At 38.4% G+C, this 27980-nt stretch overlaps 2 protein-coding genes across 4 annotated transcripts in view; one reads left to right on the plus strand and one right to left on the minus strand.

The window, feature by feature from the left end:
• gucy2ca (guanylate cyclase 2Ca) lies at window positions 1-27392 on the plus strand. Of its 2 annotated transcripts, XM_019358181.2 has the most exons (28): window positions 1-82; window positions 7322-7407; window positions 12177-12289; window positions 13631-13698; window positions 13786-14007; window positions 14095-14213; window positions 14449-14548; window positions 14668-14773; window positions 14858-14999; window positions 16376-16461; window positions 16555-16672; window positions 16782-16863; window positions 17164-17257; window positions 17790-17852; window positions 17945-18016; window positions 18110-18214; window positions 19587-19673; window positions 19903-20035; window positions 22276-22413; window positions 22628-22716; window positions 22865-22956; window positions 23153-23311; window positions 23745-23937; window positions 24146-24320; window positions 25561-25659; window positions 25784-25878; window positions 26029-26105; window positions 26382-27392. In XM_019358181.2, exons 4-28 carry the CDS (start codon window positions 13655-13657, stop codon window positions 26581-26583), a joined length of 2892 nt encoding a protein of 963 aa, XP_019213726.1. In that variant the 5' UTR covers window positions 1-82; window positions 7322-7407; window positions 12177-12289; window positions 13631-13654; the 3' UTR covers window positions 26584-27392. The 2 variants fall into 2 exon arrangements, with proteins under 2 accessions (XP_019213726.1, XP_003443256.2); XM_003443208.5 differs by lacking the exons at window positions 1-82; window positions 7322-7407 and adding an exon at window positions 9998-10858.
• Window positions 27077-27980, minus strand: part of LOC100695643 (uncharacterized) — an 8255-nt gene continuing 7351 nt past the window's right edge. For both annotated transcript variants that reach the window (XM_005468395.4, XM_025906777.1), the window contains exon 4: window positions 27077-27920. In XM_005468395.4, the coding sequence (XP_005468452.1) occupies window positions 27598-27920 (323 nt within the window). In that variant the 3' untranslated portion in view covers window positions 27077-27597. The remainder of the gene's footprint in view (window positions 27921-27980) is intronic.

Consider the following 27980-nt stretch of genomic DNA (forward strand, 5'->3'; position numbering starts at 1 on the left):
TCGCCATTCAACGGCCGATGACCTTTCACCTACAAGCGATGAGCAGGAGCTGAAGTGGTGGTTGGAACAAGGAGGATGTTTGGTAAAAGCACTGATCAAAGCTTTGTTTATGAGAAGCGTCTGAATAACAGTGTTGACTGCAACTGCGGAAGCCCAGAGTGTCTGCTAATAGCAGCAGGATATCATATGATGCAGGTTTTTCTAGAAAATTAAGCCACAGTATTTCTAAAATATGCTTTGAGAGAACATTTCTGTTTATCAGGCTGAGTTTGTTACAGATCCAGATGAATTAATTCTCACATTCCTCCAGAGTTTTGTGTTTTTGCAGTATGTCAGAAAACCCCTTTGAATGTCTCCCTAATTCTGAGGTCTCAAGGTTGGCAAGTATGTGCTAGGCTTTGGCCCACATCAGTCTAAAACTGTATGTAACCATGAAAAAAGTGTTGCCATGTCCACCAGGACAGTATAGTATAGACAGTATAGTATAGACTCCTTCACATAGTGGACATTGAGTTGTTGTGTGGGGCACCAGTAATCCATGTGTGTTGCTGTAACAGTAGTTCATGTTTAGAATAAAAAGTCCCAGCTCACTGATTTGATCGGGGCAACAGTGTGCCTAAAATGTTGCATAATTTTGCTGCGAGATCTTTTACTTTGTGGTAATCTTAGATGAGTAGTTTTATGGACAAAAACCACCAGGTCATTCAGTGTTCCCTTAGTACTAATGTGTAAGAGATGTTGGTGTATTATAACTGAAGTAATGTTTTTAAGTCCTTGAAGTCATATTCTTTTATTGTCATGACTCTATTTCAAGCTTTTTTTTATTTTTGTATGATACCTGATTTATATGGAATATGGCTGAAGTAAACTAAAGTCTAAAATACTTAGTCATTTGTTTAATAGTAATTGAACATTATATAATTCACATATAAAACTATGAATTGTAATTTTAAATGGTTTAAAAGCATGTAGAATAGCATATGTAGGCACGTATATTTCTCCTTTTTTTTTATCAAGAAGCAAAGACAAAAAGGAAAAAAAAAAAAGAAACAGGGCAGGGTTCGGTGGTTGAGTCATCCGTCCCCACCAATGCCAAAACCAAATCTACGCCCTTGGTCAGAATTATGATCCAGGGATATTTTTCACAATGCATAGGGAGCTCTTCTGTTTTGTCTGGATGTATTGACATGTATTTAAAATGCATCTTTGTAATAGATACTTAAGGTTTTCTATATTAGATTTTTGCATTCTATTTTCTATTTAAATTTTTAACAGGGATAATGTGCATTAATAAACATTTCTGTAAATGCAAGAGTTAGCCATTCGTTTAAACCACAGGTGTCGAACTCCAGGCCTCGAGGGCCGGTGTCCTGCAGGTTTTAGATGTTTCCTTGATCCAACACAGCTGATTTAAATGGCTAAATTACCTCCTCAACATGTCTTGATGTTCTCCAGAGGCCTGGTAATGAACTAATCATTTGATTCAGATGTGTTGACCTAGGGTGTTATCTAAAACCTGCAGGACACCGGCCCTCGAGGCCTGGAGTTCGACACCCATGGTTTAAACCAATCTGTAGATTGAGTAGTTCCTGGCTCAATCTTTAAAGCAACTTTAAAAACTTTTAAAAAACCCATATATTTTTATCTGACCAAAACATTGTAAGAAAGGTTTTTTACATAGGTTTTTTACATATATACATATATGTATGTATGTATGTATATATATATATATATATATATATACTACACACACACACACACATATGTATATATATATATATATATATCTATATATATATATATGTATACACACATATATATATATATATATGTGACCATCCGGACCTTTGGTCTAACTGGAACTCTTTAAACTTTAGTTGAACAGCCCTGTCCTAGTGCTAATAGACATATTGTGTAACATTTTGTTAAAAAAACCAAACATTAATGTTTTCAAAGCACAGTAAGTTGTACTAATGTAAAACTTTCTGAAACATTTTCAATGTTCTAGTATAGAGACTGTAAAGCACTGCCAGACTGTGACCATGTAGTAATACAATAATTAATAAGGGAAAAATGTGATAATTCTGTTCTTATAACCCTATAATAGATGACAAATAGCATTTACTTTATATTCATGTCCTCAGGCTCAAATTACCTGAACCCTGGTTTTGATTTGGTCATTGTCTCCTGACCATGGGCAGGTTTGCTGCATTTGTTGCAGTTATTTCTTTAAATATTTGCACAATAGCCTTATTTTGCAGTTTTGCCTCTGTAAATTCATCCTACTATTAAAAAACCAGTTCTGATATTTAAAATTATGTATGTTTGTCTGGTTACATTTAAATCTCTGAAAATTGGGGGCTGTGTCTAAATTAATTTATGCTCTGGACTACTCAGCTGGTTGTTTGTGGCCTTCAAAATACCCTTTTCCAAATGGGAAGTTGCAGAGTGCCCTCTGTTGGACAAACTATGCAATATCAGTCATAGCATAGTTGTAGGACAGGGACATTAGCCTCATTTTACATTGTGTTCCACATGTAGTCGACTTTGATCTTAAACAAGCCAGACCAATTCAGTTCAGTTCAGCTCATTTATATCGTGCCAAACACACACAAAGCACCACTAGTGAAATTCCAATTTCTGTCAATGTACACATTTAATCCCTGAGATATCTTCATAATAGAAAAAGAAGTCTAATTTCAACTGCACATCTCTGTTTTTCTACATGATGAAGAAATGCTGCTCCAGCAAAGAAAGAAATCAGTCAGCATGACTCTGCGGGATTAAGCTATTCTCTACATATGTAAAAATGCAGACTAAGAGTCTGGGAGCTCATTGCCCAGACTGGGCTGTAAGTATAAATAAGAAGATTTTTGTTAATTCACAAAAAAGAAAAAACGGGGAAAAATAAGAAGTTTTCTGTCATTTGATTGTTTTCTATTACTTAATTACTTTGATGTAAGATAAATGTAGCAAAAGCTGTAAAACCTATGAAAATACAGTTAGAAGTCCAAAATGTTTTCCTTCACATTTTCCAGAGCTATGCCGTGGGCAGGATTGAAGTCAGACTGAAATCTTGCCCTGGGTCCTTATGTTTGACACCCGTGTTGCAGGGCATTTCTCTGACTTCCTCTTTACTTTTTTAATATTCATCTTTCGGCTGTTGTAAGTGGGAGTACTGATATATTGGCAAATTGGCTCCATTATTTATATATCAGTTGGACTCTAGTTAAATTTAAGTTATTCTTAGTTAAACCGGTGCTTTTGTAATAGTGAGGATGGGGAGAGTTGGAGGCTGCGTGCCTGATGGAAAGCTTTATTACATTTCATTTGCACTTGTTTAATCCAAACAAGGAAAATCAGAATCAAAGACTTACAAACACTCCCCCTCAGTGGGAGACGGTTGTATAGGAGCGAGCATCCCAGAGAAAAGTAAAATGCTTCTTCACACAGCAGCCAGTGTGGGTAAAATGACAATCTCTCTGACTCACAGTGTGACCCCCGAACTGGGGGTCCTCCCTGATCCACCAATAAAGCAATTTAAAATTAGAGGTGGCCCTAGCCTTTTGGGAAAAACCACTGATTAGTAAAGCAATTTCAGAAAGGCAGGCTCTCGCTTTGACCAGTGAGAGAGTGGAGGAGGTCTGGTTTAACCTGATCTCTGTGAAACAGCTGTTTGGGGGCTATGGCCACCACCCTCGCTCAAAACCTGCGACCCTAAGTGACCGGAAATTCTCACCTACCTGACTTACTAGAAAAAGCCCCCTGGCTATAACCCCTGGCCGCCATCTCAAACTCCTCCCAGACACATCAATAAAGTCATTTCAGAGGGGCAGGCTCACTGAGACACCGGGGGGACGGTTTTGATCTGACCAGTGAGCCGAATTTACAGCCTTCTGAGTGAAGTAATTGAGTGATGTAATTAGTTACTTTATTACTTAGTTACTTAAAAAAAACATACGTAATAAAGCAATAGACCTTTCAGTCCAATTCTATTTATTCTGCATAATCCATCATATAAAATTGAATCAAACGAAAAAGTTGCCTTTTAAAACTTGTTTTATTGTTTTGTTTTATTGTTTTATTACTTGTTTTATTTATCTTTTACCTTTATGCACATTGTATCAAGCAAAAATTAAATTATATGCAACATTCTCTGACTGGAAAAATTTTGTTTAACATTTTAACCTATTTTCTGCATATTCCAGCAGATAAAATAATTTTTGTGTGTGTTTACACTCACTCTTTCACATAGATGCAAGTAAAACAAAGCAGAAAATAAATAAAATCAAAGAAAATAAAATCAAAGATTCAGCAGCAATAAGTCTTGTTGCTCTTAAATCTTAAATTCTCCAGTGCTGCAGTGGTCATGTCAGTGGGGGGATCCAGGAGTTTTTCTGTGAATTTCACATTCCCGTTGCAGCGTCCTAGGTGCTTGCTCAGATTTCAAGTTTAATTTTTTGCTGTAGAAAAAAGTTTTTTCCCATGCACTGTACAGGGGACGCTAATGTTTTGTCACAATCAAACTGAAAGTAATGTCAGTACTTCCAAGCTTTAAGCGCTGCATGGTCGGACTCTCTCCCGCACGCCATATTATCCATTGCTGATCTGTACACGTCTGTTGCTACTTTGGACGTTGCACGCTCGTACGTCATTGTCATGAGAAACTCTCACAAACAAAATCACGGTTTAGTAACGCAGTGTGCTTATGGGAAAGTAACAGTGATCTAATTACTTTTTTGCAGTAGTAATCCCTTACTTTACTTGTTACTTGAAAAAAATTGAATTAGATTATAGTAACTTGTTACTTGTAATGTGTTACTGCTCATTTCTGCTTACAGTGTACTTGTTTCATTGTTTCCTACAAAAACCTGACTTGTTGCCTGCAAATTATATGTAAGTACAGGGTACTTGCAACCTTATTCGTGAGTCGTGTCTTAAAGTCTTACCTCGTATTTTGACATGCAAACTACAGAATATTTACATCTTCTCCACAACTTATCATCGTCATTGAAGCACAGCAGCCACAAGAGGGCAGAATGAGAGAGCGATAGTAGCAGAACAGAATATCACAGATTACCAGTGTCAAAACACAGTATATTTAGAAAGCTTTAATGCAGTCACATTCAAACCTGAACACAAGCACAAATGCAAATGCATTCACCATCACTTGTATCCAAATGCACAGAGTGTCCAGGATGACTGTCACATCCAGCAGCAGTCATGCTGCTCTTTTCAAACAAGATGAACTAGTCATGTTTGCCAGAAGAGGGCATGGGACAAAAAACAGACACTTTTTAAGTAAAATGTAAGCAAATCAAGTAAAATTATTTATAATACACATTTAGACACAACAGAAAGCATTGCACAGCAATGCACAGCAAAAATAGAGGAGAAGAGGGACAGAGAGAGAAAAGACACTGAAAATCTGCTTCAGTATCTGCTGAATAAAAAAAAACAAGCAAAAAACAGCACAGCAGGGACAGCAGGGTCACATCAACAACCAACATATGCACAACTAGCAGCAAATAATAAATATTAAGTGTTACTGAGCAGCATACAGAACTAAAGACACACGTCATGTGACCAAGATAGTGTGCATTTGTGAGCACCTGTTTGTACACATGTGTGAACATCTGTGTTCGTAGGGTCCAACATGGAGACAAAACGGGCACACAGAACCCCAAGGTCCTATATGTATGTGTCATAAGAGTGTAAATAATGTGAGTGTCTCAGTTGTGGTCAGTTTTATTTTCATTAGGTTTGAAGAAACTTTGTGAGACACAAGTTTTACACATTCAAAACAGAAATGGACCCAAACTAGAACCTTGAGGTACACCACTGATAAGTGAGGCAGTGGAGGTGAGAATAGTAGTTGGCAGTGGTAATGGAAAAAGAGATATTAGTCAGATAAGTTCAGGGCAGTTCCTCAAATACATTAGATCTAGATACAAAATGTAGGTGGTTACCCAAATGTATACAAAATTAGCCATTAGCTCATCTAACCCCACTCACCACTATCTCCTGTTTTGGTTTATTGGTTTATTTCTTTTAATATATGACACAGACCAAAATGAAGCTGTGTGAGATTTGTTGTCATCAATTATCAATATTGTAATGCCTTTGCAGCGACTAAACTAAACTGAACTAACCTAGTTTTACTTAATAGCATGTGATGAAATGTCCAGTTTTGCAACAAGTCCCAGGCTTAACAGTGGAACCATAAATTACTTACCTGTTTTATCTTTCACAATAACCATAAATCCCCACTGCACTGAATTTCAATATGAGTGATAAAACTCTTTGGAAAGGGCTGTGGAAAAAAACACTGTGCCACCAAGTTCAACTCGTTAGTTATAGGCTCCAGATTTATTAGTATGCTGCCAGTCGATATGGTTAATATGCTGTATGAGAAGGGAGGCATTGGGCAATTATTGACTAATCACAAACAGACTAATAATTAGCTACTGAAATATTTAAGATACCTGTTTATCTTACTCTGACACAAATTTCTGTTATCTCCAGCCTGAGCTGACAGGAGTCTTATAGCCTTTACCTTTGTTTAAAGCATGAGCTTGGTTCTTTTGTAAACTAAGATTAATTGTTGCCCATGAAAACAGGAAACCCAATCCCAAATCCAAAGTTGTCTTGTTGCTGTAAGCCCATACTGAAGATCTAAAGCTTTCTCTGACTAACAATAACAGACACTTTTAATGCTTTCTGGCTGCTATTAAACAGCCAAGATGAGACAATAAAACAAAGAGATGTGTTCCTTTTAACACGTTATAATTTCCTGTGGCTGATAAATCTCCAAGTAAAACATATAGAAAGCCTCTTCACATGGGACTGCAATGGGACTAATGACTGTGTGGCCCTGGGCTGACTGTGCAATTACACCGTCATTTGTGCGTGTTTGCTTAAGATGTTTACGACCCTGTAAGGTGGCAGCTGGACAGGAGGCTGTGTGATGTACAGGAAGAAATGATGAGCATTATCCCAGATATGTTTATTGGTTTTGTGTAAATAGGGTTAGGCATTAATAATGCGTTTGTTAAAGGTAAGTAAACACAGCTGTGTGAAAGACTTTATTTCTACAGGATGCCATTTAAATTCACGTGCACAGAAACAAGTAAATATGGCTTTAGATGTGAACAACAATTTTGTTCCTCTTGAAGCAAAGAGAATGACTCTGCCACAAGCAAGATTTAGGAATAGATTTTGGGGGTGGGGCATCTTTGGGGGTGGGGTGGGGGGATATATGAAATTTGCAATAATATATTAAATGTGCAATATTAAATTTAAGGCGTATTCCCTCTCACAGAATGAGCTTTACACTGTAAAGAAAGGCCAGTGCTCACTTTTGGATTCACGAAGATCCAAACCAGCCTCCCAGCGGAAAGTCATGAGGTAAACTCACTGCAACACTGCATCTGACTCTTTTAATGCAATATTTTAATGCATCACTCTTTGTTTAGTTCTTTTTAAACAATGACCTCTAATGTGGTTTACTACATGTCTGTGAACAGACAGTCAAAAACATCTTCTTGTCATATACACACTAGTCATACTGAATCCAGCTTTTTTAACCTAAACAACACTTTTTAGGTTTTTCTGTTTATTCACATCTAAATTCCATCTCATTTGTTGCACTTTGAATCTTTGAAGTTGCACAAGGTTATGAGTTCAAGTCAACATTGCAAGTTTCTTTCTTGCTAAAAAGTCTAACAAAGACATCGAAGTGATGTTCAATAAGTAATAATAATAATAATGATAATAATAATAATATGACATCCTAGGACTAAAATTGGAGAAGATAAAATTCTCCCTCAGAGGCTCATCTGATAGATTTTTTACTCACTGGAAACCATTACTTAAAAACTACCAGCACGAGAAATCTCTTTGTAGTCCATCATACACCCGTGCACAAGCTCTCCTGCTACTGCCGGCAGTGGCTGTTCCACCGCTTAAGATTATTTCATTTAAGATACACCAGCATTATCAATTTACTTTGACTGAGGAGCAAGTAGCCATTGATATTGATATTAATTAATATTAAATAATGTTGATTAATGTTAATATTATTTTTTAATATTGATATTAATGTTAATATTAATCCATAAGGATAAGCACTAGCACTTTATTGTTGGCTTTCTTGTTGTTGTTGTTGTTTCTTTTGTTTGGGTTAACCCATCTTTCTGTAACATATTCACCTTCAAATTATTGGGTGGAAGGGGGAGGGTTATTCATGTCATCTATGTTATTTATGTTTACTGAATGTTATAAAAAAAAATTCTGTATACATAAGTACATACATTTCTGTATGTACCTATGTGCTTTATGACTGTCTGGCATTTGATAAATAAAAATTAGAAAAGAATAATAAGATAATAACAATAATAATAACTTTATTCATATAGGACTTTTTAAAACACAGAGAAAAAAAATAAAGTGCTTCAAAGGTCAAATAAAAAACACCTTCTGAAGATAAGCACACATGTTAAAACATACAGACACATAAACAGACAAATAATCATCCATTCCAGCATACACACATACATGCACGCATAGTTGCAAAATATCAGACAAGCACAGACATTCTGTACTTAAGTGGAAGTACAAGTACTACTTACTTCTTCACTCAAGTAAAAGTTAAAAAGTTCAGGCTCTGAAATGTACTCAAAGCAAGAAAGTAAAAAAGTAGCTCTTTGGAGGATGTTTCTATTTTTGTGCAAAGCTAACTGAAACTTGTGCTATATTAACACAATAATAAAACAATATCAGTTGATGGGAAAATTAACTTTAGTCTAAATATTTTTATTCCAAATTACACTCAAAAATGATACCCAGGGTTTTAGCAGATGATTTGATGTTATTGGCTGAGCACTAGAACCTCAGTTTTACCTGAATGGAGATGGAGGAAATTAGAATACATCCAGTGGGTTGAACCAACTTTTGCCTTCAGAACTGTCTTAATTCTTCATGGCACAGATTCAACATCATGCTGGAAACAGATTTTGTACCATGTTAGTAACTCACTGGCCATGATCAATGAATAGTTCCTCTTTTCAGGCCATTCTTTATAAACCTTAGAGAGGGTCGTGTGGGAAAATCCCAGTAGATAAGCAGTTTCTCAAATACTCAGACGAGCCAGATGATGCAGATCATAAATCTGTACTTAAGTTATTTTAATCAATCCGGTCAAGTTGGACAAATCCATGTGAAACTGGCATTACGAGTATATTGTCATAATTTTAGCTACGTGTTGGCTCACAATGGGAAAGCCAAAATACTGATTTTTAGTGGGTTTGATGAACAGATATTAATGACAATACATATTCTATTGAAAGTCAAAGGTTTTGACCTTATATTAGCTTTAATGAAAAAGTTGGATAACTGACTAAAGTTAAAACTCATTCTAGACTTTCTGCTGGCAACAAGAGTGAATCCATATTTAATGGTTTTTGAGCTCTGTGGTGGAGAAAGTTTAAATTTGTTGGAAGCAGAAAATACCAAATCAGTGCAGTTATTAGATTGTTATAACTTTGCTCTTGACCTTTATCCTGCTGTGATAAATAAGTTTTTATGTGATGCTTTTGATAATAATTAAAATACTGTCTTAATTGGGTCGTAATTACACTATTTATAAGCTATACACTAATAATGTTTTAAATACAGATGATCTAAATTAAAAGGTACTTTCTTGAGGATTATGGAAATTACTTGAAACATTGAACAGCACCTCTGAGGATTAAAATGTTTTTTCTTCTGAAAATGCGGTGACATTGGTTTTATGAGCATTTTGCAAAGAATTTTACAGGCTTAATCCACCTGGCTTTTACAGCCGACAATATTTATCAGCTCCACACAAGCCCTTGCTTTTATGGCCTCCTGTGAGCTTTGACCCCCTCAGCATGAAAGCTTCTCCCCGGCCTCTGCGTAAAGAAGTCTGCAGTGCAGGAAACAAAGCGGTTAGAAAAAAGACAAAACAGGTGTTTAAGTGGTGCCACTGTGTACTGGTGTGTTTTGTTTCCAGGAGCCAGATTTAATGTGCTGTTGTTAAAAGTCTGCACAGATTGTTCTCACACTTAACGTCATCATTGCTGAAACGAGGGAAATACACTTTTTTTTAGACGGTAACAGGGAGACAGGTCTAAACATGGTGTTTACAAATAGGGTGAATTATGATCTTGGTCACTTTTTAAAGTAAAGTGCCATTCCAGGTAGAGTGTGGGAGTTTTTCCTGCCCTGCCTTCCTCCTGTCTCAGTTGTTCATTAACAAAAGGAAGACAGGTAGACCAACCTGTAGTAAGGTGAACGATTACTGAAGTCGGTCTTTACCAAGAGGAACCTAATTCTTCTTTTTCTTGACTTTAATCTAGATATTTTGTATTTACTGAAAGTTTTGGAGGTCAAGCTCTTACACAAAACTTCTCTTACCTGGATTCTGGGCATTGGATCAAGACTGAGCGATCAAGAGAGCGACTTCTGCTTGGTTACTGCAGAGACGTGCTCACTTCTGTTTTTGGACTTATGTCAACACTGGAGAGGACCTGCTGCGCTCCTAGCCTCCTGTTTACCTGAGCAGATGTCTTTATTTTTGACATGTATACCAGAGCCAAAAATTCAGAGGGAAAAATGAAAATATCGGGGATCAGGATGTCCGCTTTACTTTACCTGGGAGCGCTTACAGTGGCCATGGTCACAAGTGACATGATCGAAGACTGTTTGAATACAAACCGTTCTTACTACATGAATGTTGTACTGCTGGAGGACAACACTTATGAATGGAGCATGCCGCTTGTGAAGGCAGCTGTGGAAGAAGCTATTCTAACTGACAAGCTGGAGAATGATAAGTATGGTATGGACAGATAGATACCCTACAGAAAAGATCACAAAACAAAAGATATCTGACTTTAACAACAAAAACGGGTGTTAATAAATATGGTGATATCTGAAGAGTAAAATTATTTGATTCCTGAGGAGAAGAAAGATTTAAAATGTGACTTAAATGCTTTTTGATTAGGCTTTCAGATTAAATTAAACCAAATACAGCGAGTGTATTAGTGTTGTTTCCAGAATATTTTGAGTATGGGGGAGGCCAGCGGTGCATCCATGCAAATATTTCTGTTCCAGCACCGCAAAATACAACCCCACCCCAAAAAAGAAAAAAGAAAAACAAAAGAAAGGGTCATTGTTAGATATTCTCTGCCACTACATTAAGCTACACAAAATATACTTTACTTTATACTTCACACTTCATATTTCACACTCAGCTTAAAAAAACAATTAAAAAACTAGACCGCTGGGTTTTTGTTTGTCTAGTCTAAAAGTAAGACATGCATCCTATTATCTTATTTTAGACATTAAATTGTATTTAACGTAGGCTAAAAAGATATAGCATATAAATACGTCTTTTTCAAGCTCCATGTAGATCCTACCTACCTCTTTCTAGGTCTTTTTTTACTGCTTACTAGGCGAGGCTGAAATAGTCGTGTCCTGCTAGGAAACCATTAAAATAGCTTTAAAAGTGTTCTGCGTATTTAAATCATTCTTCTAGGAATCTGGCTCAATGACGTTTGACCAGTGTTTTACTGCTCACATGCGTTTACTACGAAAAAGTTAAATGTACCAAATGATATGTCCCTTACACTGGTGTTAAATAGTTCAAGGTTACTCGTTTTATTATTAGAGCAGAAGTGATGGAAGATTTCTGCAGTCAATGCCAACAGAAGGACAAAAGATGAGTCACAGTTTATCAACGTTCCAGAAGTACCAGTTCAAAGGAATATTTAATAGCTACCTGTAACACCATTTGACTCTGCGAGGTGATGTACGTACTCTTTTACACATCAGCCTTGGCTGCGCTGTTAAAAGCAGATCCGGAGCTGCTCTTCTGGATGAAAGCATGCAATGATACTATTTTAGGTTATTTTTCAGCATCATATTCTGCAGGAAAAAAACATATTGACAGATATGACACAAATTAAACTAGTTTAGAGACATACACTACCTATTTAAAATATCTGTCATTGAGGGACCCTAAAAAAAAGTTATTGTTATTCCTGCTTCTGATGCAGATTTGACCATTAGACCTATTTTTGCCAGTACATCAGACTAATCTAATCTCATTGTTTTTGACATACATAAGTCTTATCTTTTTTTCCCCATGACTCAAGGTTTAAACTTCACTTTGACTGCTAACTTCAACGGGTTCAACACCAACTTGTACAAGCGGCAGGGCTGCGGGAGCAGCACGTGCGAGGGGTTGACAATACTCAAGAAACTAAATGTAAGTGTGGTTACATGCTTAAACACAGCGCACACAATGAGACGTAACACTTTCTGACGTGATTTTGTTGGTCCTAAAGCCCCTGAGTTTTTTTTAAAGCCTTTGTTTTAGATATTGTAAACAGGTCTGAGGGGTTTGAGGTTCTTATGCTTAAACTGGCTTGTAACTGGAATCATTATGCATCTATTAAACATCTACAGCAGGAGAGTTCTAATTGTAAACATGAATTTAACATCACGAACGGACAAAAGTACTGGGACACCTACACGTTACACCTACAGAAGCTCCAATGAGTGCCATGAAGCTCCCAGTGGACTGTTTTTATGCTGATGTTACTGCCAGAAGGGATTTGGAACTCTGTTGCTCCCTAAATGCTTCCACTTTGCAATAAAACCACTTACAGCTGATCATAGAGTATCTAGGAGGGAAGAAAATTCGTGAACTGATTTCTTGCAATGTTGGCAACCTGTTACAGTGCCATGTCTGAATTCAGCAGGCTCTTTAGAACAACCCACTCTTTTCATCAGTGCTCTTTCAATACTTTTGTCCATTTAGTGTACCAAAAGGTCCCAACAGCATAGACCTTAGGTAAACAATAGTCAGTATATATGGCCTGCATCATGGAGAGATTATCCGACAACTGCCCAGTGTCAGACAAGCAGAGACTTTATGAGGAGGGTGGCAGAAGTGAAAGAGATCAGAGAAATACTGAAATATTATTCTGAAGAGAATTGTTTGTAGTGAAGAGAATATTGTGTTTAATCGAGGAGCCACACGGAGAGCCAGTCAGTGCTGGGGGCAGGATGACTTGTGCTTGATGCTGCAGACTCTGATTAAGGGCAGATGATACTGCCATCACTTGCAAGAGATAAAACCATGAGCTATGTTTGGTTTAAACTGGAAGGTAACCTTGTGCATAGGTCACAGAGGCATCTGAGCTAAGGAGGAAGTTTACCAGAAGGTTTTGCGATATAGAGGTTATCATGCTTATAAATCAGTGGTATGCCAAGATACAAGTATCACCACAAACACCAGGCTAAATAGAACCACAGTGCAATGTAGACACAGCTTGTTGCATAATGAGCTCAGTCAGTGCATCTCTTATGTTTTACCTCATCAGGACAAACTCCCCAGCTGATCCTGCTTCGTCCAGCACAGTCAACAGCAGCAGATGCAGCTAATTTTACTGGGGACTAATGAAATGGATTTTGGGAAATATTGCAAAATTACAGAGCTAGGTAGAAGGAGGGATTGAAAGAAAATGAGTAAATGGAAGTACTAGACTGGGAAATAACTGCACTGCAAGTTCACTTTCCTGAATGCAGTTGTAATTTTCTGCAGGCTAATGGTGAAGTTGGATGCGTCATGCTGGGGCCTTCCTGCACATATGCCACCTACCAGTTAGTAGAGTAAGTATGAATCTCTTTCTTTTGACTTTTGTATTACTTAGCAGCTTCATGAGTTTTTAATTTTTGCCCATTTGTGTTTTTTTCAAGTGAAAACATTGGCCTGCGTTTAACCATTCCCATCATCTCTGCTGGGAGTTTCGGCCTCTCGTGTGACTACAAGCCTAAACTGACCAGAATTCTGCCTCCAGCACGAAAGATCTGTGACTTTTTCCTTAACTTCATGAATGAAACTCTACCATTCAAGGAGGAGCCATGGAGCCGATTCTACGTCTATAAGAAAGCCAACAATGTCTCTGAGGACTGCTTCTGGTGAGCCAAGTTCAATGATTATAAGTAACCTCTGTTGCTTCATCTGTACTCCAGGGTCAGCGCCTTTGTTTCATTGCTTTGCTACAGGTATATCAACGCGCTGACGGCAGCTACTAACAAGTTTATGCTGGGCACAAAAACAGAGGCAATTCATGGAGAGGATGGCCTGAAAAAAATGTTCCAGTCTCCGAAAAGACACAGCAACAGTGAATATATTTTTTTTTTTTTCTGTTTTTGAGACTTTATAGTTTTTCAATAAAGTAGAAAAGTGTTTTGGTCCTCTGGGGATTTCATTGTAAGTTTGCTATTTAAGCCGTACCAGTAGTCAAGACGGAAAGAGCTGAATAGCCAGTAGTCTACTACAGCAGACTGAAGAAGTGCACTACCACAGCTGAAGAATTTTCCTTCTTGTTTACTGTAAAACTGATTTTTTTCTTTCAGTTTTAATCTTATGTGGGAACACTGATGAGGTAGTCTCAGTAAAGGGGATGGTGGGCCAGATTCCCAAAGAATTCCTGTTTATTCTCATAGATGTTTACAAGTAAGCCTGGACATGAATTCATTGTTTCACACATGCACTTCTACCACAAAGTTTTTATTAAGTGGGAATCAAGAAATCTGAATACCAACAAACTGTTATCACCCTTTATCTTCATCCAGCCCTGATTATTATGTAAGCACCACATCTGTTGTGGGTATGGAAGATGTCTTAGTGGTCACTCTGCCGCAGAGAATCTACACCACTGGATCTTCAGTCAATGAAACGGTGAGTTGCACCTCAAGCTCACGAACAAGACCACATGAAATAACTGCTCATTTACAGTCTTTTATCTTTCATTCTTTCTGGCAGATAAACGATTATGTGGCTGGATATCATGATGGGACTCTTCTGTTTGGTAAAGTGCTCAGAGAGAGGATGCTCAGCAATCAAAAAAACAACGGGACATATAATGGCTCAAATGATAATCCATTTGGAGACATCTCCTTTTATGGTGCGTATTACCAGAGATAACTCAACACAGCTGGAGGCAGAATGCCAGGACTTTGATAAGCAGTATCTGGGAAGACACCACGTCTACTCAAGTAGCTGAAATAAAAAAGGATGAGTTAAACATTCTTTTATTTTATGTCCACAAGATTGATGCTGGTTACATCAAAGTTTGACTGCAGCAGAGAAACAAAGATGACAAGACATTTTTGTGTGGCTCTCACATGAAACACTAATGGCTCTTTTTAAAATTCTACTGCTGTGTGTTGAGGTTTTGCAACTATTACACAACAAAACAATATATAAAGATGTTACACAGAGTATCAGATCAAAGTGATTATTCACACTTCGCACTTGATCATATGTTTTTTGGCAACTTTTATTGTTTTCTGGCTAACTCTTCTGTACCCAAGGAAAAGGGTCCTTGAGTCTCCTTAATTCTTCTTTAGGGTTAAATTGTGTAGGTAAAAAAACAATTCCACTGTGATTCAATTTTCTACTCTAACTCCAACAGAAATAGTGAAATGCCATAGACTGTATATAAAAGATGGACGAGTCACCAGAAGGCCACCTATTTCTGGGCTCTGCGTTATGAAGCATACATTTTAGGGTTTGGGGAAATGCGCATGGTTTCTCTCATTGCTACAGTAAAAAATGAATAGCTTTTCAATTGTACAGTTCAGATAAGTGTTGTTGTTTTTATATATAATTACATGGAATAATTTTTTTAAAATACTTTCGTAATCTATCTTATAGGAGACTTCAGGAACTGCAGTTTTTGCCACTTAATCATGACTTAAGTTTTCAGTTAATGCTTTTGCATTTTTGTGTGAGATTTGTCTGTTAATCCGTTAGCCTGGCAGTAATTTTGATAACTGAATATTCTATCATGGCATTATCTTTGTCTTTTATTGCAGTAAATAAATAACTTTTAGGTTTTGTCGCCTCTGTCAGTGCGCCCCAGGGCAGCTGTGGCTACAATGTAGCTTGCCGTTGCCAGTGTGTGAATGTGTGTGAATGGGTGAATGACTGAATGTAGTGTAAAGCGCTTTGGGGTCCTTAGGGACTGAGTAAAGCGCTATACAAATGCAGGCCATTTACCATTTACCATGTAGTTATCATGTAAAAAAGAAAAAAGCTTTAAAAGATCAACTTTGACATTTAGAAATGCTGATTTTCTCATGTTTCATAGCTACAATTAACTAACAGTTAATAAAGGATATAAACAGAATTTATTGATAAAACATAATAATTATCTGCAGGTTTTCATGTCAAATTTTTAATGAACATTGAGTCAAAGCATTTTTTAAATTTAACTTTTTGAAAAAGCACAATGCAAAATGTTTTATTTTCTGTTTATATGATTGTGTGTGCAAGCAGGTATGGGAGGACACTATGTGCTTGATGAATATGGGGACAGAGACGTTAACTTCTCAGTCATTTACACATCAGCTAACACTGCCAAGGTAAAACCTTTGTCTGTTAATCAGTTAACACTGCTGCTTTAAAAACGAATAGTTGTTTTTTTCTTACATTTCCCCCTCTCTCTCCCTATTTAGTATAACACTCTGCTATTATTTGATACATCACAAAATATGACCATCAATTACACCCAAAACCCCAGTCTGCCGTGGGCAGGAAATAAGCTGCCTTCCGACGAGCCAAAAACTCCGGACGGTAAAACACACATGAACTTTTGGCAGAAGGATTTATAGAATGATTTAATGCTCTGTTCAAGGCAAAGCTCTAAATTGTTTTCTTTTTATTCTGTTTCTTCTGCTTTCAGAGTTTGACATGCAGGAAATCATTGTGATTGTTCTGAGTCTCAGCGTTGTGGTGGTGACAGGAGTCGCTCTTATCTTCTACAGGTAAACTGCAGATTCATTTCCCAGTCGTGGTAGAAGAGCTGCATGTCACATTTTAGCACAAGTGCATCACTAGAGCTGAGCTGACAAAATCAGGCAGTATTTGCCTTATTTAGGCAAAGGAGGACAGCTTTGAGTATGAATTGTAAATTGTGGCAAAATGATTTTGAACCTGGGCAACAACATATAGTTTTATCTGCAGCTCAGGGCACTAATGGAGAAGATGCAGTGTCTGTTAAAGTAAATCTTGAATTATCTGTACCGATCATGTACTGAATGCCTTTTTTTTTAAAAAACTCACAGGCAGAACAGGAAAGAGCGCTTTCTACAGAAGAAATGGTCTCACATCGAACCTCACCTGATTGGCCCTCTGGATGAAAAGGAGGTGTCTCTGAAGGTAAATGCCCTTATCAGCAAACTTTAACTCCAGATTTTATTTCCTGACTGCTGATAAAACACGGCTCTATGACACAAGACACAATAAGGCTATAATTTTTTGGATACACATTAAATAAGATAAGACTACATGAAAATGTCGGAGTATGTGCTAAATTGTTAAAGTTCAATAAAAACTGAAACTGATGGCCAAGAGTCACGCAATCTCAGCTGATAACAGATGATCCTAATGCCTCTGCAAGCTGCTTTGCAGCCCATGATCAACACAATACATCAAGAGGGAAGGTGAATGTTAAGTCATGGATGTTTGCTCTGTTTTGGACCTGTTCTCTCTTTGCTCAATGATTCTTGTGCCAGAACTGGGCCATACACCTACAGATATCTTATTGAAAATGAAACCTGTTCTATGCTCGTCCTAAAATGCATCTAAAATTCAAGCTTTTACCATTGACGATCAAAAAGCTTTCAGATCTATGGCGGTTCAAGATAAGAATGTGAAATCAGACAACTGTGTGTGTGTGTTTATGAAACAGATTGATGAAGATAAGAGGAAGGACAGTACGTACTTCCGACAGCGAGGGCGTTACGACAAGAAGGTAACAGCAATGCCAAAAATTCATATCTGATTTGAAAAAGATTAAAAGGGAAATGACCATGTCAGTCTTTTTCCATTCTCTGTGTTCTCCAGCCTGTAATCTTAAAAGAGCTGAAACAGACAGAAGGAGACTTCACCGAGGACCAGAGGATTGAGCTCAACACCGTATGATATCTCTGTGTTTTATCTTAGAGGTTATTAAAAAGTATTTACATCAAAAAATGATTAACTATCCCTGCCACTGTCTTCACGTTTCAGCTGCTGCGGATTGACTACTACAATCTGACCAAGTTTTATGGCACGGTGAAGTTTGAATATGGTGTGTATGGCGTGTTTGAGCTGTGTCAGAGAGGCTCCCTCAGGGTAAGAGCAAACCAGCGTTCACACACTACCTTCATATAAGGTCCTGCTGCAAGGACGTGTTCGTAAATCAGTTTATCTTATCGTTTAGTCTTAGTTTTCTGATGTGTATAACAATAAAAAAACACCTTTGAGTACAGAAATACACTCACTAGCCACTTTATTAGTTACACCTTACTAGTTTTGGGTTGGACCATCTTTTCCCTTCAGAGCTGTTTTAATTCTTTATGGTGCAGATTCAATAAGGTGCTGGAAACATTCCTCTGAAATTTAGGTCCATATTCATATAATACGATCATGCAGCTGCTGCAGAATTGTCAGCTGTACATCCATGATGTGATCTGCTATTCCAGCACTCCCAACGGTGCTCTACTGGATTGAGATCTGGTGACTGTGGAACCCATTTGAGTACAGTGGACATGTTCAAGAAACCAATTTGAGATGATTTGAGCTTTGTGTTTGCTGTTGGCCCTCTACTTCATGGTTTGACATTTGCAATGAGTGTTTTTTTGAGTACAGCTCTAAGCTTGAAGCAGTCTAGTCATTCTCCTCTGGCATCAACAAGATCCAGCCCAGAAAACTGCCTCACACCGGATATTTTTTCATTTTCAGACCCTTCTCTGTAAACCCTAGAGATAGCTGTGTAGGAAAATCCTAGTAGATCAGCAGTTTCTGAAATACTCAGACGGGCCCGTCTGCCACCGATGACCATGCCATGTTCGAAGTCACATACATCACTTTCCTTTCCCTTCTGATTCTTAGTTTTAACTTCAGCAGGTCTTCTTGAACACGTCTACATGGCTAAATACATGAAGTTCCTGCCATGTGACTGTCTGATCCAATATTTGCACTAACAAACAGTGAAACTAGTGTACCTGAACAAGTGACCAGTGAGTGTATGATTTCATTGTGGTGCATATGAAAACATTTCAGTCACACTTTGTGAACTTTGAATTGCAAAACCTTAATAGATATATGACCGCTCTCAGTGATTTCTAGTTAAACATTCTGTAAGGCATGTGCTATTTCAGATCATGTTTGTCTTTGATTTATCTACACATATCTTTTTTTTATTGTGTTATTATTTAATAACTTCTTGTATTATCCGCACTGACTGTAATGAAAAGTCACTGTTTTCGAGGACAACAGTTTAAAGGTCACATTCACACACTGCATGCAGAAAAAGACCATTTTTGGCCTATTTTGGATTTGATTTAATGTGGCGGAGCTCATAGTTCACAGCGACTTTGATTTTCACTTGTTAATAAGTTATGGACACACAGTGTGTATGAATATGTGATTCAGATTCACACAGAATTGTTTCGGACTTCTAAAAATACTAAAACGTGAACTTGCTCATCTATTTTTTTCTCAGTACATTCTCAGTGACAGGATCTCTTACCCAGATGAAACATTCATGGATATGGAGTTTAAAATATCAGTCATGTATGACATAGCAAAGGTATTGTTTCTTTGACTTGCCTTTCTCAGTATGTCATTTATTTATATGCTTTTTTTTTTTGCCTGTTTTCTTTTGAGTAACTGGTTTGTTATTAAATACTACAGTTTTTAAAGCACCTCCACCATTAAATTTCTGGATTTTCTTAAGTGAAATGCAACCAAAACATGTGATTAAAAAAAAAGTTGAAATAGCAAATAATAACTACTGCCCTGCTGTATATATTCCATAGGGCATGTCATATCTACACTCCAGTAACATCGCAGTTCACGGCCGCCTCAAGTCCTCCAACTGTGTGGTCGACAACCGTATGGTGGTCAAGATCACTGACTTTGGCTGCAACACCATCCTGAAACCAGGAAACGGTGGGCTTTTTAAGAAATTAAAAGAAATATTTTTTAAGAAATATCATCACTGTGGCTGAGTATTGATCTATGCTCTGAGATCATCCTGCTCCTCTATAAGCTCCTGCTGGGTTACTATCCTACTCTACTTTGGGCATTCGTTTGAGTGGTTTCAAGTGTTTGAAGTGAATTTCTTGATTTTTCATCTTTTCATCTGTCCTTACTGGATTGGCAAGAGGAGTTTAACTATGTAATTTCGGGACTTAGAGAGTTTAACTTGGTTAATTGTGTTATATGCTTGTCGTCTTTCCCTAATGAGGATGACATGTTTGTGGTCAGGGCAGCACGGTGGTGTGGTGGTTAGCCCCATCACGCCACAGCATCAGCGTCTGAACCTCCCTGTTGGCTGTGGCCTGTGTGGAGTTTGCCTCTTCTCCCTCTGATTGCATGGGTTTCTTCGGACTTCCTCAAATACTAATCCTCCCCTCATAAACTGCAGAGGATTAATGTTTATCAAACATAAACATTAGTTTAACTAAAATATGACTGGTTTGGCCTCTGACATTACCTTATTGGCGTTGTGATGCACGACTAAATCAGGACAAGGTTTTCTTGTCAGTCTTTCTCTGACTTCTAAAGTCAGTGTGAGAGAAAAAAAAATTAATGACTTATTTGTAGGTGGGAAGTTGGCAAAACAAATTAGTTTTTTGTTAACAATACACAAAACACGCAACTGCTATTACAAAAGTTATAAACCAAAAAAAGAAACCCAACTTTTGATTCAGAGAGTAATTTAAAAGTACTTTGAGGAGTTCAATAGGCTAATTATTATTAGGGGTGACCGTGGTTCAGGGGGTTGGGAAGCTCATCTTGTAAACGGAAGGTTGCCGGTTTGATCCCCAGTTCTGTCTGTCCTGGCTGTTGTGTCCTTGGCCAGAGGGGCCGATGGCGCGATATGGCAGCCTCGCTTCTGTCTAGTGTCTAGAAAAGCACTATATAAATGCAATCCATTATTATGAAATGAGAATACAGAATTTTTAATAGAAGCACAATGTGGCACTTTGCTATTGTTGTAGAGCCAATAATTTCTTTGGGAATGATTCCTGCTTTGGAGGCGCGCAGGGTCTGATCCACCTTCGTAGCCACATAGCAAGATTTTGCTTTGTGGCTACGACACCTATCAACAGTATGCCTGTCATAAACAACAAAAACTTTGGTTTTAAATGGCATCCATGTTACTTCACAGAGTAGCATGGATGGTATTTTGAAGTTCTCCTTGACCCTGCAGACAAAGACTTAACAGTAACTTCTTGAGAAGAAGCTGGCTGAAGTCAGGATTGTTCATCTTGTTCTATTTAGAGATGCAATAGAGACTCATTCTGCAGTTAAACAATTAATCTCCTTGCCTGACTTTTCATCACTGCTGCAGTGGAGGAGCAGGATGAAGTAGAAGAATCACTATTATCTTTTCAAATACCTCAACTATGAATAGTCAGGTGTTGTAGGTGTTGAAGAAGGCTCTGTTAACTGTACCTTTGAAAGTCTTCAACAAAGTATCACTGAGTTGAGCTGATTTAGCGTGTCGGCACTGGGGTCGTCTCCTAGGGGCAGCTGGAGGTCCCTGTACGAACCTCCCAAAGAGACACGCAGTGCAGATCTCCAGTACAGAGTGGAGAGTCTACAAAAAGACATGTGGCATATTTAAATCCAAGAGCAAGAATCACAGTTTTTTTTTCTGTCATCCTGAGGAAACATTGCACCACCTGTGACTTGGCTGTCAAAGTCTTTGCTCCAGCAGTTGCTCACTGGTTTACGGGTAATTTTCGATAACAGTCTTTTTATTTTTGGTTTGCAAAAATAAAAAGCAGTCTGCAACAGTGTAGGAAGGTTTGTCTGATGAACTTTCTAATAGGCCAGGCTAAGATGAGCATCTGAGGTAATCAGATGAAGGGGACTGGATCTGTAAATGTTGAACTTATGTTCAGGGTTTGGGTAGCTGAAGATTTAAAAACAAAATGTATATATTATAAAAATATGTATGACATTAAAGTGTGTGATTCTGCTTGGGTAAATCGGCGGCATCCTGTAAAAAGTAACTGATGAAAAACTGCATTTTATCTTCTGATTACAATAATCAGTGTGTGTGCTGTGGGTTGGAGTTGGCCATGGCAATTGTATACGTGTTAAACTCTCACTTTCTTGTTGTAAATGAAAAATGAACCAATAGTTGGCTAAATGTAACCGGTGTTCTCTCCCCTCAGATTTGTGGACCGCCCCGGAGCATCTTCGCAAAGGTGGAGTGTCTCAAAAAGGCGACGTCTACAGCTACGCCATCATTGCCCATGAGATTGTTATGAGACAAGCCCCTTTCTACACGCAGTACTGCACTGATGTTAGAGGTAGGCCACAATTATACTGCCATAAACAGCAGAACTGAACAAACGAGTCTGTCTTTGTCAGTCAGTTGTGAAAAATTTGGGAATTTCCTTTAATTCAAAAATGATTTTACACATACAAGATGCGAAATTCTGCAGACTTGTGAAACACAGAGGTCACAGAGTAACCCATGTCCCATAGTTATATTGTATAAGTGATTGTTGTGCAATCCCTCAGAGAAGATCTACAGAGTGCAGCATCCTATCGGACAAAACATCTTCAGACCTGACCTAAACTTTGAGGGTGTTACAGACAGAGAGACCGAGGTAAAAAAGCCAAACCCCGATTTTTATAGAGTTTATAAAATTATTTGGATCAATTAAAGTAAATTAAGTGGATAAAAAAATCACTTTTCTCCTCTTCTTTCCTTGTCTTGTTTATGTGTGTTTTGTGTGTAACTCTGTGTGTATACAGCTGTACACACTGATAAAGAACTGCTGGGAGGAAGACCCAGAACGGAGGCCAGATTTTAAGAGAATCGAGTTAACAATTGGAAATATTTTCAGGTAGATTGCCATCATATATTTCTTCAGTGTGGCTTTTACTGATTTTTATAATTTGACACATGGCCAGACTAACTGCCTCACCTCAAAGCCATAGCAGGAGGTTATCCTCTGAAATATGTCCTCCTGTAGTACTCTCTTAAATGAAGATCAGTGAGAGCTGATATGTGAATATAAAATATTTTTTGATCTGATGCAGCAACCTGCATAACCAAGCCACAGAGACGTACATGGACAACCTGATCCGTCGTCTGCAGATGTACTCCAGGACTTTGGAGAATCTGGTGGAGGAGAGAACGGCTTTGTACAAAGCTGAGAGGGACAGAGCGGATCGCCTCAACTTTATGCTTCTTCCTGGGTAAGTTAATTTTATTTTGGATTGAGATTCAGACTGTTTGCAGCAGAACCTATGATTGCATTTCAGCAAGAAAAAGCTTTAGCACTTGTTGCTCTGCAAAAAGATGGATTATGATCCTCAAAATGACTTTGCCATCATGAATGATGCTTTCCAAAATGTAATTGTACACTTGTGCATTTACCATTGAAGTAATGATTGCCACCTCCCCTGTGCCTTCTGTCTGGCATTTAACTGCATAGTCATGACTGAGTGCAGAATGTGCTTTTTCCATTGGAACAACACCAGACTGAAACTCCAGCAAGAAAAGCTTTAGCACTTGTGGTTGAAAAAACCCCATGATGCTGTATTTGCATGTATGTTTATATGTTATAGTCATGTAGCATTAATATATCTGACAGTAACCACATTTTTCTTCCTCTCTGCGTCTCCATAGCCCAGTGGTGCGTTCCCTGAAGGAAACGGGCAGTGTGGAGCCAGAGCTGTTCGAGGAGGTCACCATCTATTTCAGTGATATTGTGGGATTCACTACCCTCTGCTACTACAGCACCCCCATGGAGGTGGTTGATATGCTCAACGAAATCTACAAGAACTTTGACAGCATTCTCGATCACCATGATGTCTACAAGGTAGCTTAGCAGGACAACAGAAACCCAGGCCTCTGCTATCAAGGAGGTCACAAGTCGGTTTTTAGTGTTTTAACTCCTTTAAGCATTGACCTAGAATTTGTAAGAATGTGGTTATGGTTAGACCTAAAAACTTTACTCACTTTGATGTTTATTTTTTGAATAAAGATAAGGATTTTATAGAGAAAGTTACGTGTTCATTGTCTCGTAGGTTGAGACAATAGGAGATGCTTACATGGTTGCATCCGGTTTGCCCAACCGCAACGGCAACAGGCATGCAGTGGACATCGCCCACATGGCCCTGGACATCCTGTCATTTGTGGGGACGTTTGAGCTGGAGCACCTGCCTGGGATTCCTCTGTGGATCCGTATTGGTGTACATTCAGGTAACAGAGATTCACAAAGATTTTACTATGTTATCATCTGAATTTTGCAAAAGTTGGGATGCTGTGTAAGATCTGAATAAGACAGAGTTCAGTGATTTACAAACCTCACAAAGCCTCATCAGATGTTCACGACAGAGCATAAAAACACATTAAATGTTTAAATTGAGAAAATCTAACATTTTAAGAAAACTACTGACAACTATTGGTTAATAGCAGCAACAAGGGCAGTGGGACAACAAAAGGCTGGAAAAATCGTGGAACAATTGTAGAATAATGTTCCTCAAAGTGAAATTGTGAAGACTTTGAATATCTCATCATCTCTACACTACATAATATGATCAAAGATTCAGATATCTGGAGTAATCGCTCCGTGCAAGGGCCAAGACTGAAAATCAATACAAAGATACTTGTGATCTTTGGACCCTGAGGCAGCACTGCACTAAACACAGACATGATTCAGAAATCACTGTCTGTGAGCACAGCTCACCGTGCCATCTACGAATGCAGGTTAGAACTCGGTCATGCAAAAAGGACGCCAAACATTAACATGATGCAGGAACACTTCTGTCTATGCTGAGCCAAAGTGAAAAACTCTTTTGTAGTCAGATGAATCAAAATTTTCTTTTGCAAACATGGATGTGTCCCATCCTCCAGATTAGAGAGGGTAGGCATCATCCAGGTGTTCAGCAGCACTCAGTTCATAATTCTCTATCTCTGATCTGTGTGCATTAGTTCCTATGGAAGTGTGAGGTCACACATCCTAGAAGGCCAGCATAATTTGATGTTTTCTTATGTTCTACTAAAAAGAGGCACCATCTTGCTAATATGTGTCGTTATTATCAACAAGTTAATGCTAAATATTTGCAATATCTCCAAGATTTGCAGCCATACATTTCCAAAAATGTTAAAGCATATGATTAAAAAAATAAACATTTTTAAACTGAACTATCTGGAACTGAACTCTCACTTTCAGGAAACCTTATTTATTTTCTATTTTGCCACAGAACACGATCCATTTCTGTCATTAAAGGTCACACAAACCATTACGTTTAGAGATTTCTGTGTGTAGGCCTCAGACAAAGGAAAACTCTAACGTTTTCCTTTGTCTGTCATGGAGCTGCTGACATCTAGTGGCCAAATAATATAAGTATATGTTAATGTTAATTATATGCTAATGAAAAATTAAATAATTTTTTTTTAAAAAAGCATAAATTGAATCCTGTTATGTAATTGTTTCCAGGACCCTGTGCAGCGGGAGTGGTGGGAAACAAGATGCCTCGCTACTGTCTCTTTGGCGATACGGTTAACACGGCTTCACGCATGGAGTCCACAGGCCTGCGTAAGACAACCACACACATTTTACACACAACACTAGCAGTTTAGGGGCTTAGCTTGAATTGGCACAAAGGGAGGGCCGGCGCAAGCACAGAGTCTGATGGCTGCTTTTCACATCATCTTTCCAGCTCTGAGAATTCATGTCAGCCAGTCTACCATCAACATCCTGCAGAGGACAGACTGCAAGTTTGAGTATGAAAAACGAGGAGAGACCTATCTGAAGGTGAGCTGGGCTTTTTAATTTACTTAAAAACTTACATGTAGACATTTACTTTAAATGCCAAACCACACAAACAGAGGTCACTAGTAATATTTCCTGTGTGTGTGTGTGTGTGTGTGTGTGTGTTTGTCTGCATCCACACCTCACCCACAGGGTAAAGGAAAAATGATGACATACTGGTTAACAGGCGTGACCGGGGGGAGTTACAACCTGCCAACGCCACCGACCGCGTGAGTAAAGTTTAATCAAAAAACTATTTTTACACAAACTGTTGAAGAACTCTGGACTGTAGTATACCCTGAACACAAAACAGTATTATGATTTAATAAATAATCTTTGTTCTTTATATTATTAAATTACCACCTCCTTTAAAGTGTGTTAATGTTAAGCATTAAGTTTTTAATTTACATTTTACTTTGCACCACAGTTTTTTTCAGAATCAGTGTGATACCCAATTTTAGTTTTACATCCAAACACAATAATCTAAAACACTGTTACTGTCTCAGGGAGAACTTCCAGTCGCTTCAGAAAGATCTGTCAGAAATGATCGTGTCAAGTCTGGAGAAGCGTGGAGGGGACAGCTTCAAAAAGAGGAAGACGCTGTCCACCAGAAGCCGCCGGAGGGAGACCAACAGCAGCGTGCAGAGCGACAGCCTGCCAGAGTACTTCCACCTAGCTGTCACTGAGAACCCGAGCACCTACCTGTGATCATGGAAGAGCTTTCAGCACAAGATGTAGACTTTGTACAAGTTTGTCATGTTTGATTCAGGACTGCTGGGTTTCTTTGGACAGCTTTGTTCATTCATCGGTTGGAGAGATGATGCCGGAGCAGCAGCACTTCTCTTCATCCCCAACAGCCTAACGCCTTGAGATCAACTCACCTCACTGATCCTTTAAAGATGTTAAGTAGCTATTGTTGTGGTACAGAGAGTGGCATATTTATATACAAATATTTCTCCATAAGCGATCCAGATAACGTAGATGAGGATACCCAGTGCACTCTTCTTTACTATAAGCCATGCTTCTATTTATGTTTTGATGTTGCCTGCAGGAAGCTCACTGATTGAGCAACATGTGATAAAAAAAAAAAAATATTTATCGTGTAAATATCTTTTTCTGGAACTCTATCCAAACTCGTCAAGACTATTTCGCATTGTAACGATGCTACCTTTCCGTTTTCACAGCATCAGAAATATTTCTGTTGATTTTTAGTTTGTTTTATTAAAACATGTTTGAAATACGGGCACAAGATTCAAAGCAATTCCTGTACTTTTCCTGTACAACAGCAAAAACAACAAACTATACACAGTCACCTGGTACACTTTTTTTCACACAAGCAGTGCAGAGGAATAAAAACAGCTGTAGAAAATCGTAATCTTATTTAAAAAAACCCATAAAAACATGGTAGAAACAAAGAAATCTCAGTATACTGAGTACAACGTGCAGAATAAATGCAGTGAATATAAGTTTTTAAAAACACAGTTGTGTTTTCATCTCTTTAGAGAATATTACTTCGACCTGACGTTTCATGGAGACTTACCCTCTCAGTACTCATGAAAGCTGTACCCCAACCTGAAGCCAAGTCTTCACTCTAAGGCTTAATGAAGTTATGACGACTTGCTTTTTGTCCCCAAAATGAAGACGTGTGGCCACAATGTTAGTAAGCAAACAAATGTGTTTCCCCACAGTGTGCTTAAAGAGTACGACCACACACCCACAGCCTTACATGGTTTTAGTTGTAACTAAAGCAGTGCCACCCAGCTCTGTGGCAGGAAGTGGGATCCTGTGCTCCGCCATTGTGCTGCATGCAGGCAAGCCTCCGCCCACCTCTGTTCCACCACGCATCATGAGGTCCCTGCAAGCTGTGAAGCCATTCTCCCACTCTGAGCCCGTTTGGCTCCCAGAGTGCACGTGAAAGCAGGGTGATGGGGCCTCTGCCGCTCTCTGAAATATCTCAGCTTGACCGTTTCTTTCTGAGGGCAGAGGGTGCAGTTTGGCAGCTGGCTGCACTTTCTGAAGAAGTTCCTGTCTTGGCATGCCATCCTCTGTGACACAAACAACAGAAAAACTGTCACTGAATGTTCACCCTGAAAGACTCCTCAACC

The sequence above is a fragment of the Oreochromis niloticus genome, linkage group LG4, assembly GCF_001858045.2.
Source record: "Oreochromis niloticus isolate F11D_XX linkage group LG4, O_niloticus_UMD_NMBU, whole genome shotgun sequence".
Classification (NCBI taxonomy): domain Eukaryota; kingdom Metazoa; phylum Chordata; class Actinopteri; order Cichliformes; family Cichlidae; genus Oreochromis; species Oreochromis niloticus.

What these genes read in the sequence shown, in the direction of transcription:
- gucy2ca (XM_003443208.5), top strand. Translation starts at nt 10,603, where the DNA reads ATGTATACCAGAGCCAAAAATTCAGAGGGAAAAATGAAAATATCGGGG. An exon ending in GTCTCTGAGGACTGCTTCTG is followed by an intron (nt 14,008 to 14,094) that starts GTGAGCCAAGTT and finishes GCTTTGCTACAG; the next exon opens with GTATATCAACGCGCTGACGG. An exon ending in GAGGGCGTTACGACAAGAAG is followed by an intron (nt 17,853 to 17,944) that starts GTAACAGCAATG and finishes TGTGTTCTCCAG; the next exon opens with CCTGTAATCTTAAAAGAGCT.